The sequence below is a fragment of the Anser cygnoides genome, chromosome 31 (genome assembly GCF_040182565.1).
Source record: "Anser cygnoides isolate HZ-2024a breed goose chromosome 31, Taihu_goose_T2T_genome, whole genome shotgun sequence".
Classification (NCBI taxonomy): Eukaryota; Metazoa; Chordata; class Aves; order Anseriformes; family Anatidae; genus Anser; species Anser cygnoides.
In genome coordinates, this window is record NC_089903.1 from 2954622 (window position 1) to 2976433 (window position 21812).

Consider the following 21812-nt stretch of genomic DNA (forward strand, 5'->3'; position numbering starts at 1 on the left):
GCATGCACAAGGGTTTGCAACGGTACAAAGGGGCGTGCGAGGGCCGCGACGGTGTAAATGCAGCGGTGCAAACGCGTGTGCAAGGGGTGCAGCGGTGCAAGCGCAGGCGTAAGGGCTGCAAACGCGCGTGCGAGGGCCGCGCTGGTGCAGCCGCAGCGGCGCAAGTGGGTGTGCAAGGGCTGCGACGGTGCAAACGCGCGTGCAAGGGGGGCCGTGGTGCAAAACCCGCGGCTTCCGCAAGTGCCCGAGCCTTGTGCAGGCGGGTGGGAGGCGCTGGGTTGAACTGGGCTGGCACTGGGAGGCGCCGGGACAAACTGGGATGAACTGGGAGGCACTGGAACGAACTGGGAGCGTTTATTGGGGCTATTTACAGCGCGCGGCAGCAGCTCAGACCGGGGGGGGGGGGCACGGCCCCACAGGGGGTCCCAGCACCCCCGGGGACCCCAAAGGGGGGGGGGTCCCAAACCCCTGGGGACCCCCCAAACCACCCCATAACCCCATAGGGGTGATCCCAACCCCTTTAAGGCCCCCCAGCCCACCCCAATTCCCTATAGGGCCACCCCAAACCCCTCGGGGACCCCAATTCCCCCCAAACCACCATTTATGTTTCTCCGGGGGTCACAGACCCCTTAGCACCCCCAAACCACCCCGTGTCCCTATAGGGCCACCCCAAACCCTTTGGGGACCCCCAATTCCCCCTAAACCACCATTTATGTCCCTATGGGGGTCACAGATCCCTTAGGGCCCCCAGCCCACCCCACGTCCCTATAGGGCCACCCCAAACCCCTCAGAGACCCCCAATTCCCTCCCCAAACCACCATTTATGTCCCTCTGGGGGGTCACAGACCCCTTAGGACCCCCCAAACCACCCTGTACATCCCTATGGGGGGGTCCCAGACCCCTTCGGGGCCCCCAGCCCACCCCAAACCCCTATAGGGCCACCCCAAACCCCTCGGGGACCCCAATTCCCCCCCACACCTTTCTGTGTCTCCACGGGGGGTCCCAGACCCCTTAGGGCCCCCAAACAACCCTTTACGTCCCCATGAGGGGGGTCCCAGACCCCTTCGGGGCCCCAGCCCACCCCAAACCCCTATAGGGCCACCCCAAACCCCTCGGGGACCCCCCCCAGCCCCGTCACTGCCCCCTGGGGGACTGCGCCACGGCCCCATTGCCCTTGGCGGGGGGCGGCGGGCTGGGGGCTGTCCCCCGGCTCCGATTTGGGGGTGACGGCGGCGGAGGCGGGGACGCGGCGGCCGAGGACGGGGACAACTGGGGGCGGCGGCGGCGGCCGGGGGGCGGCGGGGGGCGGCGGGGGTAAGGGCGGCGTTACCGGCGGCGGGGGGCGGCGGGGGCGGGGGCCCCCCTTTGGGGTCCCCGGCGGGGGCAAGGAGACGACGATGTATTTCTGGACGCTGCCGGTGACGGTGGCGCTGGGGGCCGTGGGGCGGCCGACACCAGTTTGACCACGGGTTGGGCACTGGGGACACTGGTGGTGACCGGGGAGGTGGCGGTGGGGGCCGGGCTGGTGCTGAAGGTGATGACCTGGGGGGGGGAAGAGAAAATTGGGGGGGTTTGGGGGGGTTAGGGGAGTTTTGGGGGCGTTTGGGGGGATTTGGGGGCTTTGGGGTGAATCGGGGGGATTTGGGGGGGGGTTTAAGAGGGGTTGGGGGGGGATTTGGGGGAATTTGGGGGACGATATGGGGGCTAGGGGGATTTGGGGGGGTTGGGTGGATATAGGGGGATTTGGGGGATTTGGGGGGATTTGGGGATTGGGGGGGAATTGGGGGGATTAGAGGGGATTTGGGGGGTCGTAGGAGATTTGGTGGGGAATTTTGGTGGGTTTGGGGGATTTGGGGGGCATTTGGGGTGGTTTAGGGTGGTTTAAGGGGGATTTGGGGGGATTAGGGAGGTTTAGGGGGAATTAGGGGGATTTGGGGGGTTAATGGGAATTTAGAGGGGTTGGGGGGGGGGATTTGGGGGCATTTTGGGGGGTGAGGGGAGGGTGGTGCCCGGGTGGTGGCGGTGGGGGCCGGGCTGGTGCTGAAGGTGTTAACTTGGGGGTGGGCAGAAAAAAATGGGGGGTTATAGGGGATTCTGGGGGGATTTGGGGGATTAGGGAGGATTTGGGTGCATTTGGGTGCATTTATGGGAGGTTTGGGGGGTTAGGGGGATTTGGGGGCATTTGGGGGAGATAGAGGGGGGTTTGGGGGGATTTGGGGGAGAATTTTGGGATTTTGGGGGGGATTTGGGGGACAGTATGGGGGGCTTGGGGGGATTTGGGGGGATATAGGGGGGGTTTGGGGGAGGATTTTGGGGGATTTGGGGGTTGCGGGAGATTTGGGGGAATTTTGGTGGGTTTGGGGGGATTTGGGGTGGTTTCAGGGGGATATGGGGGGGGGGTTGGTGGGTTTTAACGGGGATTTGGGGGCATTTAGGGGTATTTGAGAGTATTAGGGGGATTTGAGGGCTTTGGCGGATGTTTGGGGGTGATTAGGGGGCTTAGGGTGGTTTGGGGGGGTTGGGGGGGATTTGGGGGGATTTGGGAGGATTTGGGGGCGATTTGGGAGGATTTGGGGGCGATTTGGGGGTAATTGGGGGGGATTGGGGGGTGAGAGGAGTGGTGGTGCTGAAGGTGACGACCTGGGGAGGCGGAACAAATATTTTTGGGGGGGGGTTATGGGGGATTTGGGGGGATTAGGGGAGATTAGGGGGGATTAGGGGGGATTAGGGAGATTAAGGGGGGATTAGGGGGATTAAAGGGGATTGGGGGGGGGGAATTTGGGGGGGATTAAGGGGGATTAGGGAGGGATTTGAGGACTTTAATGGACGGGGGAAGAACCGGGGTGTATATGGGGGGGGTGAGGGGATGGGGGGGTCCAGGGATTAAACCGGGGGTCCCAGCGCCGTGCCCCCCCCAAAAACAACCTGCTGCGCCGCGCTGCTCCCCGAGGCCGAGGACATGACGATGAATTTGGTGGGGGGGGGGCGAGGGCTGGCTGGGGGTCCCGGGGCGCCCCACCAGGGTCTGCACCGGCAGCGTGATGGCGCTCGGCACCTTCAGCAGGCTGGGGGCGCGGGGGGGGGGCAGCCCCCCCGGACCCCCCCAGCCTGGCCCTGGGGGGCCTGCGACAGGGTCAGCGTGGGGCGGGGGCTGGGGGGGCGGGGGGGGTTACATTGATGTGTGTGTCCCCCCCCCCATGCGTCCCCCATATTCCCCCATTCCGCCCCAAAATGGACCTAAAGGAGCCCTGTAACCCCTTGGACACACCCCAGGACCCCCCAGGTCCCCCCCACCCCAAAATTTGCCCCCCCCCCCACCTGGGTGATGGTCCGGGTGCTGTGGCTGACCTGCTGCGTCCCCCTCTCCCCTCACCCCAATCTCCTCCAGGACCCCCATTCCCCCCTTATTTCCCCCCAGGACCCCCATAACCCCCCAAGACCCCCCTTGCCCCCCCAACCCCAAAATTCCCCCCTCACACCTGGGTGATGGTCAGGGTGCTGCAGCTGACCTGCTGCATCCCCCTCACCCACCCCCATTCCCCGTTCCCCTTCCACCCCCATCACCTCCCTAACCCCCAAGACCCCCCAAGACCCCCCCTGCCCCCCCACCCCAAAATTCCCCCCCCCCCACCTGGGCGATGGTCAGGGTGGTGCGGTTGACCTGCTGCGCCCCCATTTCCTCCCTCTCCCCTCACCCCCAGGACCCCCGTTCCCCCTTATTTCCCCCCAGGACCCCCGTAACCTTCCCAAGACCCCCCAAGGCCCCCCCCTGCCCCCCCACCCCAAAATTCCCCCCCCCACCTGGGTGATGGTCAGGGTGGTGCGGTTGACCTGCTGCGCCTGCAGGGCCGCCTGCGCCCGCGCCTTGACGACGTGGGTGCAGAGCAGGGCCCCCAGGTAGCCGAAGTCCCCCCGGTACGCCTCCTGGTTGTCGGGGGGGGCCGCATTTTCGCCAGCACGGGGGCGCAGTGCTTCTGCGGGGGGGCACGGCCACGTCACCGAGCTGCGGGGGGACGGGGACACCCCGAAAGGCCACCCCAGGGCACCCCGAGGTGGCCCCGTGTGATCCCCTAAGGGTGCCCCCCCAAGTTATTTGCCCCCCCCGTTATCATTCCCCCCAAGTCGTCATTTGCCCCCCAGTTGTCATTTGCCCCCTAACTTGTCATTTGCCCCCTCAAGTTGTCATTTGCCCCCCTAACTTGTCATTTGCCCCCCAGTTGTCATTTGCCCCCCCAAGTTGTCATTTGTCCCCCCCAGTTGTCATTCCCCCCCAAGTTGTCATTTGCCCCCCCAACTTGTCATTTGCCCCCCCAAAATTGTCATTCCCCCCCAAATTGTCATTTGCCCCCCCCCCCAAGTTGTCCCCATGTCCCCCCCCATGTCCGTCCGTCCCCAAAGTGTCCCCACGCCCCCCCCCAAGGTGTCCCCATGTCCTGTGTCCCCCCTCAGGTGTCCCCACGTCCCCCTCAGGTGTCCCCACGTCCCCCCAAAGTGTCCCCATGTCCCCAAGCCCCCTGAGGTGTCCCCGCGTCCCCTGAGGTGTCCCCATATCCCCTCAAAGTGTCCCCAAGCCCCCCAAGCTGTCCCAACGCCCCCCAGAGAGTCCCCATGTCCCCTGAGGTGTCCCCACATCCCTCCAGGGCTGTCCCTATATCCCCTGAGCTGTCCCCACGTCCCCCCAAAGCGTCCCCAAGCCCCCCCAAGCTGTCCCCATATCCCCAAAGTGTCCCCAAGCTCCCCCTGAGCTGTCCCCAAGGCCCCCCAAATTGTCTCCAAGCCCCCCAGAGTGTCCCCATGTCTCCTTAGGTGGCCCCATATCCCCCCAGGGCTGTCCCTATATCCCCGAGAGTGTCCCCACGCCCCGCCAAAGTGTCCCCACGACCCCCGAGCTGTCCCCATATCCCCCAAGGTGGCCCCATATCCCCCCAGGGCTGTCCCCACGCCCCCCAAAGTGTCCCCAACCCCCCCAAAGTGTCCCCAAGCTCCCCCCAAGCTGTCCCCAAGGCCCCCAAAGTGTCTCCAAGCCCCCCAAAGTGTCCCCACGCCCCGCCAAAGTGTCCCCACGCCCCCCTGAGGTGTCCCCCCCCCCGTGCCCCCCAGCCCACCAGCAGCAGGGTCTGCACGTGGTCGGCCCCGATCCTGTCGATGTTGCTGACCACGGGGCCCTCCAGGATGCTGCGCACCCGCTCGCCCTCCGCCTGCAGCCGCGGCAGGATCAGCGTCTTGATCACCTGGGGGGCGCGTGTGACGTCACCGGGGGCGTGACATCATCAGGGGTGTGACGTCATCGGGGGGTGTGATGTCATCGGGGGGTGATGTCACTGGTGTGGGGTTTCACCGGGGGAGATATGGGGCTGGGGAAGGGGAATGGGGCGCGATGGTGGGGGAAAGTGGTGCTGGGGGGGGATTTGCGGACGTGGGGGGGGATTTAGGGATATAGGGGGGACTTGGGGACACGGGGGGACTCGGGGACATGGGGAGGATGTGGGGGGGGGGACATTGGGGCCGTGGGGGGGGGGGGGGGCACGGGGGGTTGCTCACGTCATGGCCCAGCTCGGCCAGCCCCGCGATGGAGCCGTAGCGCGTGGTCCAGGGGTCTTCTCGTCCACCCAGCTCTGGGGGCGCGGGGGACAAGGGGGGACATCACCCCACAGCCTGCCCCACGGCCCCACAGCCTGCCCCACAGCCCCAATCCCACCCCACAGCCCCGATCCTGCCCCACACCCTGCCCCACAGCCCCGATCCCACCCCACACCCTGCCCCGCAGCCAAAATCCCACCCCACAGCCCCAATCCCACCCCACAGCCCCAATCCTGCCCCACAAACCACCCCAAAACCCCCAATCCTGCCCCACAGCCCTGATCCTGCCCCATGGCCCCGATCCTGCTCCACATCCCCAACCCCAGCCCAAGGTCCCAATCCTGCCCCACAGCCCCAAACCTGCCCCATGGCCCTGATCCTGCCCCCCAACCTACCCCAAAACCCCCCGATCCTGCCCCAAAACCCACCCCCGGCACCCCAACCCACCCCAAAACCACCAATCCTGCCCCAAAACCCGCACCCTGGCCCCCAACCCACCCCAAAACCACCGATCCTGCCCCAAAACCCACCCCCGGCACCCCAACTCACCCCAAAAACACCGATCCTGCCCCAAAACCCACCCCCTGGCACCCCAACCCACCCCAAAACCACCAATCCTGCCCCAAAACCCACCCCCCGGCACCCCAACCCACCCCAAAAACACCGATCCTGCCCCAAAACCCACCCCCCCGCACCCCAACCCACCCCAAAACCACCAATCCTGCCCCAAAACCCGCACCCTGGCCCCCCAATCCACCCCAAAACCCCCGATCCTGCCCCAAAACCCACCCCCTGGCACCCCAACCCACACCAAAACCACCAATCCTGCCCCAAAACCCGCACCCTGGCCCCCCAATCTACCCCAAAACCACCAATCCTGCCCCAAAACCCGCACCCTGGCCCCCAATCCACCCCAAAACACCGATCCTGCCCCAAAACCCGCCCCCCGGCCCTCCAACCCGCCCCAAAACCACCAGTCCTGCCCCAAAACCCACCCCCCGGCACCCCAACCCACACCAAAACCACCAATCCTGCCCCAAAACCCGCACCCTGGCCCCCCAATCCACCCCAAAACCCCCGATCCTGCCCCAAAACCCACTCCCCGGCACCCCAACCCGCCCCAAAAGCCCCAATCTTGCCCCGAAACCCACGATCCTGCCCCAAAATCCCTGATCCTGCCCCGAAACCTTGGTGAAGGTCTTGGTGATGCGGGACTGGATGTTGTTGGTGGTGGTGCTGAAGTTCTTGCACACCTGGGCCACCAGGCGGGCGGCGAAGTCCCGCAGCGCCCAGTGGTTGTCCACGTCAGGGCGCAGGCAGAGCTGGCGGCTGACGATGCACGTCATGACGGCGGGGATGAGCTCGTGCAGCTGGGGACAGGTGGGGACATTTGGGGACACGTTGGGGACATGTCGGGGACATTTGGGGACACGGCATGGGCATGGGATTCAGCCACGGGGGATGCAAAGGGCTCGGGGACAGCCCCACGTCGTGGGGTGGGGTGGCTGACAATGCAGGTTGTGGTGGCGAGGATGAGCTTCTGAGGCTTGGGGACATTTGGGGACGTTTGGGGACACTCTGGGGACATTTGGGGACACATTGGGGACAAACTGGGGACACAGCACGGGCACAGGACTCAGCTATGGGGGACACAAAATGCTTGGGGACAGCCCCACGGCACGTCAAGGACAGAGCAGGCAGCTCACGACACACATTGTGACGGTGGTGACAAGCTTGTGGGGGACATTTGGGGACATCTGGGGACAGGAGCCTCCGGGGCAGCCCCACTCACGTATTTCTCCAGGTAGAGCGTGGGATTGTCCATCAGCGCCTTCACCATGCGCATGAGGTAGATGAGCAGCGCCAGGTTGTTCTGCACCACGTTGACACGGACCTGGAGGGGACAATGACATCAGGGAGGGGACAATGACATTGGGAAAGGGACAATGACATCGGGGAAGGGACGGGGACAGGGCCACAGGGTGCTCACCCCCTCAGAGATGAAGGTGCTGAATCGTGGCAGCATCTGGTAGAGGCCGGGGTCGGTGGCGATGCTCTGCAGGGCCTCCTGTGGGGACACGGGGACGTCACCACCAGGGGACACCAGGAGGGATATGGGGACAGGGGGGTGTCACCACTAAGGGACAGCAGGAGGGTATCAGGATATGGGGGGGGGTCACCACGAGGGGACACCAGGAGGGACATCAGGATATGGGGACGTCATCGTGAGGGGCATGGGGATGTCACCATGAAGGGACACCAGGACATGGGGATGTCACCGCAAGGGGACAGGAGGGACATCAGGTGAGGGGACACTGGGACACAGGGATGTCACCACGAGGGGACACCGGGACTTGGGGACATCACCGTGAGGGGACACTGGGACATCGGGATGTCACCGCAAGGGGACAAGGGGATGTCACCCGAAGGGGACGCTGGACATGGGGACATCAGCGTGAGGGGACACAAGGACATCACCGCAAGGGGACACCGGGATGTCACTGAGGGGATATGGGGACATCACTGCGAGGGGACACAGGGCCATGGGGTTGTCACCATGAGGGGACATCAGGATGTCACTGAGGGGACACCAGGACATGGGGACACGGAGCTGTCACCACAAGGACCCATAGGGATATCACCAAGTGCCCACGGTGCCACTACCGATCCAACAGGGGCACAATGGCATCCCCCATAGGAAAGGAAAAAGCTTGAGGGGGGGAAACGATTCTTTGGGGTGAAAACGGGTTTTTGGGGGGGCCAGGCGGGGGACGCACGGCACGCTTGGCCTCGCAGGAGCCGACGCAGGCCTCGGTGATCTCCTTGTAGTAGAGCTGCTGCTCCACCGACAGCTCGTGCACGCTGCGGGGCTTGAGGCGCAGTGGGGCCCCCTCCAGCAGCGGGCCCTTCTTCTCCTTGCCTGGGGACACGGGGGACACTGGTGACAACGCGTCCCTGTGTCCCTGTGTCCTTGTGTCCCCGCGGGGCCACCCGCAGCTGTCCCACAGGGACCCCAAGGGGCACCCAGCTCCCCACAAAATGGCCGCCAGGGGGTCTGGGGCTGCCCAGTGTCACCAAGGGCTGTCCTCAGAGTCCTCACGGAGCACAAAATGGCCCCAAATGTCTCCAAATGTCCCTAAAAGGTGTCATGACCTGACCTGAGAGTCCCCACGGAGACCAAAATGTCCCCATGTCCCCAAAGGCCCTGAGAGGCACCGAGCTCCCCACAAAATGGCCATCAGGGAGTCTGGGGCTGCCCAATGTCACCAAAAGCTGTCCTCAGAGTCCTCACGGAACACAAAATGGTCCCAAATGTCCCTAAAATGTGTCATGACCTGTCCTGAGCTCCCCTATGGAGCCCAAATTTTCCCCAAATGTCCCCAAGGGCCCTGAGGGGCACCCAGCTCCCCACAGAATGGCTGCCGGGGGGTCTGGGGCTACCCAATGTCAACAAGGCCTGTCCTCAGAGTACCCGCGGAGCACAAAATATACCCAAATGTCCCTAAAATGTGTCATGACTTGACCTGAGAGTTCCCACGGAGCCCAAAATGTCCCCACGTCCCCACAGAGCACCAAGCTCCCCACAGAATGGCCGCCCAAGACCCCCAAGGCCCGTCAGAGTCCCCACGGAGCACAAAATGTCCCCAAATGTCCCTAAAACATGTCATGGCCTGTCCTGAGCTCCCCTATGGAGCCCAAAATGTCCCCATGTCCCCAGGGTCACTGAGGGGCACCAAGCTCCCCACAAAATGGCCACCCAATGCTCCCAAGGCCTGTCAGAGCCCGCACGGAGCACAAAATGTCCCCAAATGTCCCTAAAATGTGTCATGGCCTGTCCTGAGTGACAGCACAGAGCCCAAAATGTCCCCAAAGTGTCTCAAGGCCTGTCATGGGAGCCCCCCATGGAGCCCAAAATGGCCCCAAATGGCCCTAAAATGGGTCATGGTCTGTCCTGAGTGCCCCCAGAGCCCAAAATGGTCCCAAAATATCCCAAAATACCCAAAAGAACCCCCCAAAACACCCCATAGCCCCCCCAAACACCCCATGTCCCCCCCAAACATGCCATAGCCCACCCAAAACACCCCATAGTCCGCCCAAATGCCCTCATATCTCACCAAAACACCCCGTAGCCCCCCCAAACATCCTCTAGCCCCCCCAAACACCCTAAATCCCCTCCAAAACCCAAAGCCCTCCCAAACACCTCCACAGCCCCCCCAAAACACCCCACAGCCCCCCCAAAAACACCCCATACCCCCCCAGACACCCCATATCCCCTCCCAAACACCCCGTAGCCCCCCAAAAACACCCCAAAGCCCCCCCAAACACCCCACAGTCCCCCCAAAATCCCCCCCCCCGGCCCTACCCTTGCCGTCGGGGGTGGTCGTGCTCTGCCCCTTGCCCTTCAGGGCCCCCTCGTCCTCCTGCCCAGGCTTGGCGGACTTGAGGGGCTCGGTGGCCTCGGCCTTCTGCTGCTCCTTCGGGGCTGTGGGGGGGCAAATCCCAATGGGGGGGGCAAATCCCAATGGGGGGGGCACATCTACCCCGGGGGGGCACATCTGCCCCAAGGGGGACAAAGCTGCACCAAGGACGCGGGGGTAAATCGATCCAAGGGGAGCAGAACTGCCCCTGGGTGGGGAAATTTGCCACCCCCGGGGGGAATTTGCCCCCCCCAGGTGGGGTAAATTTAAATCTGGGGAGTAAGTTTACTCCTGGGGGGTAATTTTAAAATTAAGGGGGGTAAATTTACACCCAGGGGGACAAATCTGCCACTGAGAGGGGCAAATGTGCTGCTAGGGGGGTAAATCGACTCACATAATAAACAGATCTGCTACGTGGGGGGGTAAATTTAGCCCGGGGGGGGCAAATTTGAGTCATGGGGGGGCAAATCTGCCTGTTGAAATTGCAGATGGAGCCTGGGGTGGGGGCAAATCTAAGCTGGGGGGAGGAGGGCAAAGTTAATGCTGGTGGAAATGAATCTGCCCCATAGGGAGCAAATCTGTCTCCGGGGGGGTAAATATACCTCCAGGGGAGGGGCAAATTTACCCTGGGGGGGGCAAATCCTGGTGCCCCCACTCACCTGGGGGGGGGTTCTCGGGGATGGCCGGCTGCACTCCCTCGATGCTGAGCCAGTGAGCTGGGCACGGGTAAGGCACAGGGGTGAGAAAGGTGGGGGGGTCCCCCCAAAATGCACCCCCAGAGCCCCCCTAAACCTCCCAGAGCCCCCCCAACACCCCCAGAGCCCCCACAAATACCCCCAGAACTGCCCCAAACACCCTCCAAACGCCCCCCAGAGCCCCCCGAACACCCCCAGAGCCCCCCCAAGACCCCCTAAAAGCCCCCCAAACTCCCTCAGAACTGCCCTGAACCCCTCCAACCCCCCCAAAACCCCCCAGAGCCCCCCCAAACACCCTCCAGAGCCCCCTAAACCCCCCAAGCCCCCCCAAAGGCCCCCTAAAAGCCCCCAAAACTCCCCCAAAACTGCCCCAAACACCCCCCAGAGCCCCCAACCCCCCCAAAAGCCCCCAAAACTCCCCCAAAACTGCCCCAAACACCCCCCAGAGGCCCCTAAACCCCCAAGCCCCCCAAAGGCCCCCTAAAAGCCCCCAAAACTCCCCCGAAACTGCCCCAACCCCCCCCAAGCGCCCTAAACCCCCCCGAGTCCCCCCCAAACCCCCTATAACCCCCCAGAGCCTCCCCAAAGGCCCCCCAAAAGCCCCCCAAACTCCCCCAGAACCGCCCCGAACCCCTCCAGGACCCTCCCCGACCCCTCCCCAGCCCCCCCCCCCCGACGCCCCCCGCCCCAAGCCCACCCTTGAGGCAGACGTCGAGGGGCACGCGGGGCAGGGGGGTGTTGATGATGTCGCTCAGCTCCACCTCCTGCTCCTCGTAGAAGTGCAGCTCGCGCCCCCCCCCGCTGGCGTAGCGGAAGGGCAGGAACTCCCGCGCGTGGAAGCCGTACAGCGGCTGGGGGGGGCCAGGCATCAGGACCCCCCCCCAAACACCCCCAGAGCCCCCCGGTGTCCCCCAGAGCCCCCCAATATCCCCCAGACCCACCCAATACCCCTGAGACCCCCTCCAATATCCCCCAGACCCCCCTGATATCCCTGAGACCCCCCCCATGTCCCCCAAGCTCCCCCAGTTTCCCCCAGGCCCCCCCAATATCCCTGAGACCCCCCCCGATATCCTCCCCAACCCCCCCCAGACCCCCCTGCTGTCCCCCCAAAACCCCCCAAGACCCACCCCCCAATGTCCCCCAGACTCCCCCAGGACCCCCCCGATGTCCCCCAGACCCCCCCCAATACCTTTGACCCCCTTAACGTCCCTGAGCCCCCCCAAATGTCCCCAAAACCCCCCAATATCCCCCCACCCCATGTCCCCAAGCCCCCCCCGTGTCCCCAAGCCCCCCCATCATGTCCCCAAACCCCCCAATATCTCCCCCCATGCCCCAAGCCCCCCCCAAATGTCCCCCAAACTCCCCAATATCCTCCCACCCTGTGTCCCCACCCCCCCCAAAATGTCCCCAAGCCCTCCTCCGTGTCCCCAAGCCCCCCTCCCATGTCCCCATGCCCCCCCGTGTCCCCAAGCCCCCCACAATGTCCCCAATATCCCCCACCCCATGTCCCCAAGCCCCATAAACGTCCCCAAAACCCCCCAATATTCCCCCACCCCATGTCCCCAAGCCCCACCCCGTGTCCCCAACCCCCCCCACAATGTCCCCAACCCCTCCCCAATGTCCCCACGCCCCCCCCCGTGCCCCCACCTCGACGTTTTTCAGCTTCAGCGCCAGGTCGATGTCCCCCGTGGTCAGGCGGCGCCGCTTGCCCATGTGCATGAACTTGAGCGCGTCCTGGGGGCGGGGGGGACATTGGGGACAGTTGGGGACACCCCCACCCTGGGGGACAACCCCCCCCCTTGTCCCTGTCCCCTCTCCGCCCCCCTCCCCAGCGTGCCCCCGTTTGTCCCTATCCCATCCGGCCCCGAGCCCCCGGCCCTGTCCCCATGTCCCCCTACCCTCGCTGTCCCCCCCCCCCAGCCGTGTCCCTTTGTCACCCCCTGTCCCCCCCATCCCTGTCCCCCTGTCCCCGCTGTCCCCAAACCCGGGTGACCCAAGGGCTCGGCCCCCTTTGTCCCCCCACCCCTGTCCCCATCCCCTCACCTGTCCCCACCCGGTGTCCCCATCCCCTTGTCCCCCTGTCCCCACCCCCACTCCCCCTGTCCCCAATGTCCCCGTCCCCATCTCCACTTGTCCCCAATGTCCCCCCATCCCCATCTCTCCTTGTCCCCAGTGTCCCCAAATGTCCCCCCGTCCCCATCCCTATTTCCTCTTGTCCCCGGCGTCCCCGTCCCCAACCCCATCTCCCCTTGTCCCTGATGTCCCCGCTGTCCCCAGTGCCCCCCCGTCCCCATCCCCATTTTCTCTTGTCCCCGATGTCCCCCTGTCCCTGTCCCCAGTGTCCCCACTGTCCCCCCATCCCCGTCCCTATTTCCTCTTGTCCCTGGTGTCCCCCCGTCCCCATCTCCCTTTGTCCCTGCTGTCCCCATCCTCATCTCCCCGTGTCCCCAGTGTCCCCCCATCCCTGTCCCTATTTCCTCTTGTCCCCACTATCCCCAGTGTTCCCCCATCCCCATCTCCCCACGTCCCCGCTGTCCCCCCACTGTCCCCCTGTCCCCATCCCCATCTCCCCGTGTCCCCACTGTCCCCCCATCCCCGTCCCCATCTCCCGCTGTCCCCCTGTCCCCAACCCCACGTCCCCCTGCCCCCACACTGTCCCATCCCCATCCCCATTTCCTCTTGTCCCCAGTGTCCCCCCCCGTCCCCGTTCCCATCTCCCCGTGTCCCCAAGGCCCCCGAGGTCCCCGCTGTCCCCACCTGGGCCACCTCCTTGAGGCGGTAGCTGGCCTCGTCGGCCAGCAGCTGGCACGTGTCCTCGGGGACCTGCGCCATGCCCATGGCCTCGGCCATCACCTTCATCGACTCGGCCGGCAGCAGCGTCTGGCTCAGCTTCGGCTTCTTCTCCTCCGCCATCCTCCTCCTCCTCCTCCTCTCTTTTTCCTCCTCTTCTTCCTCCTGCCTCTCTTCTTCCTCCTCCTCCTCTTCTTCTTCCTCCCAGGAGGGCCTAAATAAAGAGGAAAAAGTCAGCCGGGGGGGGAGAGATTCTAAATAAAAGACAAGAGGTTTAGGGGGAGTGGCCCTAAATAAAGGACAAAGTGTTTATGGGGGCCCTAAATAAAGGACGAGAGGTTTACGGGGTTCCTAAATAAAAAACAAGAGGTTTATGGGGGATCCTAAATAAAGGACGAGGCGTTTGGGGGAGAAAGACCCTAAATAAAGGACAAGATGGTCGTGAGGGACCCTAAATAAAAAATAAGGTTATGGGGGACCCTAAACACAGAACAAGGTGTTTATGGGGGACCCTAAATAAAGGACAAGGTAATCATGGCGGACCCTAAATACAGAACAAGAAAAGCCCTAAGTAAAAGACAACAGGTTTACGGGAGACCCTAAATAAAGGACAAGGTGGTCACGGGAGGAGTAAGACCCTAAATAAAGGACAAGGTGATCATGGGGGACCCTAAATAAAAGGCAAGATGGTCACGGGAGGAGGGAGACCCTAAATAAAGGACAAAGTGTTATAGGGGACCCTAAATAAAAGACGAGGTTTACGGGGGACCCTAAATAAAGAACGAGGTGGTCATGGAACGGGGGAGACCCTAAATAAAGGACGACGTTATGGGGGACCCTAAATAAAGGACTAGGTGTTCAGGGGAGACCCTGAATAAACAAAAAGGTGATCATGGGGGACCCTAAATAAACACTGAGGTGATCTTGGGAGGGGAAGGACGCTAAAAAAACGACAAGAGATTTGTGGGGAACCCTAAATAAAGAATAAAGTGTTTATGGGGGACCCTAAATAAGAGACAACAGGTTTATGGGGGACCCTAAATAAAACATAAGTCGTTGGGGGGGGGGGGACAGGACCCTAAATAAAGAACAAGGTGTTTATGGGAGACCCTAAATAAAGGAAAAGATGGTCATGGGAGAGGGAGACCCTAAATAAAACACCAAATGTTCAAGGAGGAGGGACCCTAAATAAAACATAAGATGTTTGGGGGGGAGAGACCCTAAATAAAGGACAAAGTATTTGGGGAGGGGGACCCTAAATAAAGGACAAGATGGTCACGGGAGCGGGGAGACCCTAATTAAAGGACAAGGTGATCATGGGGGACCCTAAATAAAAGACAAGAGGTTTGGGGGGGGGGGGGGGGGGGGGGAGGACACGACACCCTAAATTGAAGGCCAAGGTGTTTGGGGGGGACCCTAAATACAGGACGAGGTGTTCACGGGGGACCCCAAATACAGGACGAGATGTCTGGGGGGACACCCTAAATACCGGGAGCTCAAGGGGGGGACCCCAAAATTGGGTGTACGGGGGGGAGGGGCCCTAAATACCGGCAGTTTAAGGGGGGGGACCCCAGAATTGGGTGTATGGGGGTCCCGGAACCAAGGAGGGGGGGAACCCTAATGCCGGGACCTCAAGGAGGGGGGACCCCGATACCGGGCGCACAAGGAGGGGGGACCGCAATACCGGAAGCACACGGGGAGGGGGGAACCCCGTTACCGGGCGCGCCCCGGGGCCCAGCGCCGCCCCCCTCACGCCGCCTCCCCGCTGCCCGCCGCCATCTTGGCTCCGCCGCCGCTCCGCCGGGTCCTGGCAGGGGAAAAGCGACGGGGAGTCACCGGCCTCGAGCGCCGCGGCGCTTTCCCGCGGCCGCCAATGCTGCTCACTACCGCCCTGCCAGGACCTGCGTGGCGGCGGCAGCGGGGCGGGCTCTGCGCATGCGTAAGGCTCCTCGGCGGGAGGGGCGGGGGAGCGCTGCGCATGCGCAGTGGCTTCATCGCTGTTCCCTTCGCGGGGCCCGATTCTGGCCCTGCCGAGGCCTTGGAGTGGCGACACCGGAACCCTCCGGGACCCCCCCGGGACTCTGCGGGAAGCTCCGAGGCCCCCGGGACAAAGTGAGGAAGGGAAGAGCATGAAAACGCCTTTTGGGGTATTTTGTCCCTCGCCGCTTGCCGTCCTCCCCCCCAAGATGGCGGCGCCCATGCGAGGGGCGGGTTGTGTTTCCAAGATGGCGGCGCACAGGCGGCTTCGCTTTAAAGATGGCGGCGCCCGGGGGGGGGGGGGCGGGGTTCCGCCGTATTGTGGAGGATGGGGGAAAAATGGGGGGGGTGAGGGGACGACAATTGGGGTCGGGGGGGGATTACTGGGGTCCTGGGGGTGATGGGGGGGGCACTGGGGGGGGGGAGACGACAATTGGGGTCCTGGGAAGCCGTTGGGGGGGGACATAAAGATAATGGGGATTACTGGGGGGGAGCACTGGGGGAATGGGGGACAATTGGGGTGGGGGGGGCATTGGGGCCGTGGGGGTGTTGGGGGGAACCATTGGGGTCCTGGGGGGGCCAATTGGGGTCAGGGGGCACAACTGGGGGGAGGGGACCATTGGGGTGAGGGGACCATTGGGGACCGGGGGGGGGGGGTCGGGGGGGACCTTTGGGGTCATGGGGGGTGCTGGGGGGGGATCACTGGGGCCGTGGGGGGACCATAGGGGTGAGGGGGGCCCATTGGGGTCATAGGGGGGTCAGTGGGGTGATGGGGGGGGGGGGGGGACAATTGGGGTCAGGAGGGGACCGTAGGGGTGAGGGGGGGGGGGGGTCCTAGGGGTGGGGGGCCATTGGGGTCATGGAGGGGGGGGGGTCCTGGGGGTTGGGGGGACTATTGGGCATGGGGGCGGATGGGGGGGGGGTCATGGGGGGGGGATTGGGGGGATAACTGGGGTCAGGGGGGGACCATTGGGGTCATGGGGGGACCATGATTGGGGTCATGGGGGGGATGGGGGGAGGCACTGGGGTGATGGGGGTGTGATTGGGGTCATGGGGGGGGGGACACTTGGGGTCCTGAGGGGTGCCAGGAGCCACCCTTGGGGTCCCCGAGGGGCCATAGGATCCCCTGGGGGCCCTCCCTCACCCCCTCCCCTCCCCTTCTGCAGCCTGATGACCTCTGACCTCTGACGACCCCCCCCCCCCAAAAAAAAAAAAAAAAATGCTCCCGGGGGTGCGCACAGCACCCTTGGGTGCCCGCGAGGTGCCGGGCACCCCGTACAGCGTGCGGGTGCTGCAGGAAGGCTACAGCCTCCCCGAGGACGAGGACGGCTCCTTCCTCGCCGACTGCTCCATCACCCTCATCCGGGGGGGGCCCGTCACTGCCCTGGTGGACACGGGGGGGCCGTGGGGCCGCCAGCGCCTGCTGGCCGAGCTGGAGGCAGCCGGGACCCCCCCGGAATCCGTCACCCACGTGCTGTGCACCCACGGCCACTCGGACCATGTCGGCAACCTCAACCTCTTCCCCAAAGCTTGGGTGCTGGTGGGCTTCGACCTCAGCCGGCCTGGGGGGGTCGGCGGTGCCGGGGGGGGGGGGCGTTTCATCCCCCTGGATTTGGCGCGGGGGGTCCCTTACGCCCCCGACCCGGGTTACGTGGAGGTGCTGCCCACCCCGGGCCACGTGCGGGCCCACGTCAGCGTGGCGGTGCGGGGCACGGCGCTGGGCACCGTGGTGGCGGCGGGGGACTTGTTCGAGAGGGAGGGGGACGCGGGGGTGTGGGGGGCGCTGAGCGAGGACCCCCCCGAGCAGGAGCGGAGCCGCGCCAGGGTGCTGGAGGTGGCCGACGTGGTGGTGCCGGGCCACGGGGCGCCCTTCCGCGTCTTCAGGGAGGGGGGGTCATGAAAACAACCCCCCCCCCCACCCCCACCCCATCCCCAGGGTGGTCTCGAGGAGGGTGGGGACCCCGGGGGGTGTCCCCAAGGGAAATGGGACCCCCGGGGGTGTCCCCAGGGAGAAGGAGAGCCCCCCCCCCCCCCAGGGATGTCCCCAAGGAAGAGGAGAGACCCCCTGGGGGGTCCCCAAAGGGAAGGGGAGCGCCCCCCCCCCCAGGCGTGTCCCCAAGGGAAATGGGACCCCTGGGGGTGTCCCCAAAGGGACAGGGGAGACCCCCCCCCAGGGGTGTCCCCAAGGGATGGGAGGGATTTGGGGATGTCCCCCCAGGGGAGACCCCCCCCCCGGACGTCCCCAAAGAAAATGGGACCCCGGGGGTGTCCCCAAGAAAGAAGGGAGACCCCCAGGGATGTCCCCAACCCCCCTGCCCCCCGAAGCCGCCCCCAAGGGAAGGGACAAGGCCTGAGGACACCCCCCAGGGACAGCAGAGCCCCAGCGGGCACCCCCAAGGCCTCGAAGACCCCCGGACCCCCCCCCCCCCGAAAGGAAATAAAGGCCCCGAGCAGCCCCCCCCATAGTGCTGCCTCTCATTGGGGTGACGAGGGGGACCTCGGGGTGTCCCCAGTGATGGGGGGGGGGGGATTGGGGGGGTCCCAGTTTGGGGAGGGGTACTGGGAAGGGGTCCCAGTTTGGGGGGAATTGGGGGGGTCCCAGTATGGGGGGGGGGTACTTGGGGGGGGTCCCAGTTTTTGAGGGGGGAAATTGGGGGGGAGGTCCCAGTATCCCAGGGGGGGGGGACTTGGAGGTGGGTCCCAGTTTGGGGGGGAATTTGGGGGGGTTCCAGTATGGGGGGGGGTACTGGGAGGGGGACCCAGTTTGGGGGGAGAATTGGGGGGGGTCCCAGTTTGGGGGGGGGGGGTTCTGGGGGGGGTCCCAGTATGGGGGGGGGTACTGGGAGGGGGTCCCAGTTTGGGGGGGAATTGGGGGGGTCCCAGTATGGGGGGGGGACTTGGAGGTGGGTGCCAGTTTGGGGGGGAATTTGGGGGGGGTTCCAGTATCCCAGGGGGGGGGTACTGGGAGGGGGAGTCTGGGGGGGTCCCAGTACGGGGGGGGCACTGGGGGGGGGTCCCAGTTTAGCAGGGGGCGCGGGGACAAGGAAGAGGAGGGCGCGCGCGTTATGCAAATCACCTCGTTAATATTCACGTAAGGCCACGCCCCCCTCTTCCCGCTGCGCGCTCTCCCATTTGTGGGGGGGAGGGTGGAGGGGCGGGGCGTGGTGGGTGATGGACGGGGCTCTGAGCCAATCGGGCGGAGGGATGGGAAAGGGGCGGGGCGCAGCGGTCAGCTGACCGGGGCCGGAGAGGGGAGATGGTGAGCGGGGAACTGGGGGAACTGGGAGGCACTGGGGGGAAACTGGGGGGAAACTGGGAGAACTGGGGGGCACTGGGAGAACTGGGGGAGAAACTGGGGGCACTGGGATGGGGAACCGGGAGAACTGGGGGGTACTGGAGGGAAACTGGGAGACACGGATGGGGAACTGGGAGACTGGGGGGAAACTGGGAGAACTGGGGGGCACTGGGAGAACTGGGGGGAACTCGTTGGGAACTGGGGAGAAACTGGGGGGAAACTGAGAGAACTGGGAGGCACTGGGATGGGGGCACTGGGAGGACTGGGGGGAAACTGGGATCACTGGGGGGAAACTGGGATCACTGGGGAGAAACTGGGGCAATTGGGATGTGAAACGGGGGGCACTGAGGAGAAACTGGGGTGAAACTGGGAGAACTGGGGGGAAACTGGGGTGAAACTGGGTGAACTGGGGGGCAACTGGGGGCACTGGTTGGGAACTGGGAGAAACTGGGAGAGCTTGGGGGCACTGGGATGGGGAACTGGGGGGCAACTGGGGGCACTGGGGAGAAATGGGGGAAACTGGGAGCCTGGGGGACACTGGGAGGAGTGGGCCACCAGCGGGGGGGGCACTGGGGGTGGCGGTGACGTGTTCCCCCATGTCCCCCCCCCGGTGTCCCCCCCTGTCCCCAGACGACGGCGCTGACGCAGGGCCTGGAGCGCGTCCCCGACCAGCTGGGCTACCTGGTCATCTGCGATGGCGCCGTGCTGGCCGTGAGTGGGGACACTTGGGGACATTTGGGGACCTTTTTGGGGACATCTGGGGATGTTTGGGGATTCTGGGGACATTGGGGATGGGGGACATCTGGGGACGTTGGGGGGGACACTTGGGGACAGGGGGGGACATTGGGGACACCTGGGGACTGGGGACATCTGGGGACATTGGGGATGGGGATATTTGGGGACACTGGGGGGGGATGTTTGGGGACCTTTGGGGACACTTGGGGACAGATTTGGGGACACTTGGGGACATTTGGGGACATTGGGGACACTTGTGTCATCCGGGGACACTGGGGGACGGGGATATTTGGGGACATTGGGGATATCTGGGGACCTTTGGGGACACTTGGGGATGTTTGGGGACATTTGGGGACAGGGATATTTGGGGACATTGGGGATGCTTGGGGACACTTGGGGATGCTTGGGGACACCTGGGGACCCTTGGGGACATCTGGGGACCTCTGGGAATGTTTGGGGACATCTGGGGACACTTGGGGATGGGGATATTTGGGGACATCGGGGTCATTTGGAGACGTTTGGGGACATCTGGGGACATTTGGGGATGTTTGGGGACATTTGGGGACATTGGGGACAGCTGGGGATATTTGGGGACATTTGGGGATGGGGACAAAGGGGACGGGGACAAAGGGGACGGGGGGAGAAAGACGAGGAGCTTTTGGGGACTGGGACAAGTGGCCTTTGGGGACGGGGGGACAGGGGACAAGGGGCCCTTGGGGACAGGGAGGAGAAGGGACAGAGGGACGGGGCTTTGGGGACAAGGGGACCTTGGTCACCAGGGTCCTGAGGGACGGGGACACCCAGATGCTTGGGGACACCTGGGGGGACAGGGGGACGCTGGGGGGTTTGGGGACAAGGGGACACCAGGGTTTGGGGACATGGGGACACTGGGGCATGGGGACACCGGGGTTTGGGGACACTGGGGCATGGGGATGAGGGGACACTGGGGTTTGGGGACGGGGGACATTGGGGTTTGGGGACATGGGGACACCAAGGTTTGGGGACACGGGGCCACGGGGATTTGGGGACATTTGGGGACACTTGGACGGGGATGTTAGGGGCCATTTGGGGACGAGGGGACGCTGGGGTTTGGGGACAGGGGGCCTCGTTGGGGACATCGGGGACCCACGTGTGACGCGGCTGTCCCCAGTCGGCGGGGGACCTGGAGAACGACGAGCGCACGGCCACCGTCCTGGCGGGGCTGGTGGCCACCGCCTGCGGGCTGCGGCTGCCCCGCGGCCACCAGCCACCCTTCCGCCGCCTCTCGGGTGAGTGACAGCCCTGTCCCCAAGGGGGTGGCACTGCCGCCGCTGTCCCCAAGGGGGTGGCACTGCCGCCGGTGGCCCCAAAATGGAGGTGGCCCCGTGTTTGTCCTGTCCCCTGGTGGCAGTGCCACCGCCGGTGTCCCCAGGGGGGTGGTGACCCCCTGTCCTGTCCCCTAGTGGCACCGCCCCTGTCCCCAGTGTGGAGTGTCATGGGTGTCCCCAACCCCGTATGTCCTGTCCCCAAGGTGGCACTGCCATCAGTGTCCCCAGGGTGGGGGTGATCATCCTGTCCCCACAGTGCCAGTGCCACCGGTGTCCCCAAGGAATGGAGGTGGCCCCGCTTATTTGTCCCTGCTGTCCCTATGGTGGCAGTGCCACCGGTGGCCCCAGGGGGTGCCAGTGACCCCCTTTTGTCCCCCTGTCCCCGGGTGGCAGTGCCATCGGTGTCCCCAGGGTGGTGGCACCGCCACCAATGTCCCCAGGACAACATCGGTGTCCCCGCTCTCCCCGTGCCCCCGGTGTCCCCGGTGCGGTGGCAGTGTCCCCACACCCGTCCTGTCCCCGTGTCCCCGGGGGGGCGGGGGGGGTGGTGGCAGTGCCCCAGGTGTCCCCAACGTCCCCGCTGTCCCCGCAGTGGTGTTCGGGGACCACTCGCTGCTCGTCACCGCCTCGGCCCAGAAGCTTTTCGTGGTGAAGCGCCAGAACCGCGCCCAGGAGCCCGCCACCGCCTGAGCCGCCGCGTCCCCAAGGCCACCGCCGCGTCCCCAAGGCCACCGCCGCATCCCCAAGGCCTCCGTCCCCTGGCGTCACCCCCGCGGGGGCCCAGGCAATAAATGGTGTCCCCGTGTCCCCAAATCGGCCTCGTTTTTTTTTTTGGGGGGGGGGGGGGGAATGCGGCGTTTTGGGGACGGCGGGCTTGGCCCCTTCCCGGGTGACACGGCTGTCCCCACGTCACCGTCATGGTGTCACTGTCACCGTGTCACTGTCACCACCACATTGTCACCATCCCAGTGTCACTCTCACCACCCTGGTGCCATCCCAATATCCTTGTCACAAT

The 21812-nt window shown here is 64.8% G+C and overlaps 2 protein-coding genes across 5 annotated transcripts; one reads left to right on the forward strand and one right to left on the reverse strand.

The window, feature by feature from the left end:
- Positions 1–1090: 1090 nt before the first annotated feature.
- On the reverse strand, positions 1091–15367 carry TAF6 (TATA-box binding protein associated factor 6). Its single transcript, XM_066985151.1, is given in 20 exon segments — positions 1091–1452; positions 1455–1542; positions 2926–2985; positions 2987–3088; positions 3091–3151; positions 3782–3941; positions 3944–3974; positions 5106–5231; positions 5542–5597; positions 5600–5615; positions 6768–6950; positions 7373–7474; positions 7571–7648; positions 8358–8500; positions 9944–10063; positions 10658–10714; positions 11391–11544; positions 12341–12427; positions 13451–13697; positions 15168–15367. Coding segments are annotated over 19 exon segments (2142 nt in total). The 5' UTR covers positions 13607–13697; positions 15168–15367.
- A 16-nt stretch (positions 15368–15383) lies between these two features.
- LAMTOR4 (late endosomal/lysosomal adaptor, MAPK and MTOR activator 4) lies at positions 15384–21610 on the forward strand. Of its 4 annotated transcripts, XM_066985189.1 has the most exons (5): positions 15384–15595; positions 16627–17000; positions 19386–19466; positions 20641–20758; positions 21390–21610. In XM_066985189.1, the coding sequence occupies exons 2-5, from the start codon at positions 16680–16682 to the stop codon at positions 21485–21487; spliced, it is 618 nt and encodes a 205-aa protein (XP_066841290.1). In that variant the 5' UTR covers positions 15384–15595; positions 16627–16679; the 3' UTR covers positions 21488–21610. The 4 variants fall into 4 exon arrangements, with proteins under 4 accessions (XP_066841290.1, XP_066841289.1, XP_066841291.1 ...); XM_066985188.1 differs by lacking the exon at positions 16627–17000; XM_066985190.1 differs by lacking the exons at positions 15384–15595; positions 16627–17000 and adding an exon at positions 18645–18719.
- Positions 21611–21812: the final 202 nt, after the last annotated feature.

What these genes read in the sequence shown, in the direction of transcription:
- LAMTOR4 (XM_066985189.1), top strand. Translation starts at nt 16,680, where the DNA reads ATGCTCCCGGGGGTGCGCACAGCACCCTTGGGTGCCCGCGAGGTGCCG. An exon ending in TCCCCAAAGCTTGGGTGCTG is followed by an intron (nt 17,001 to 19,385) that starts GTGGGCTTCGAC and finishes CCCTGTCCCCAG; the next exon opens with ACGACGGCGCTGACGCAGGG. An exon ending in GCGATGGCGCCGTGCTGGCC is followed by an intron (nt 19,467 to 20,640) that starts GTGAGTGGGGAC and finishes GGCTGTCCCCAG; the next exon opens with TCGGCGGGGGACCTGGAGAA.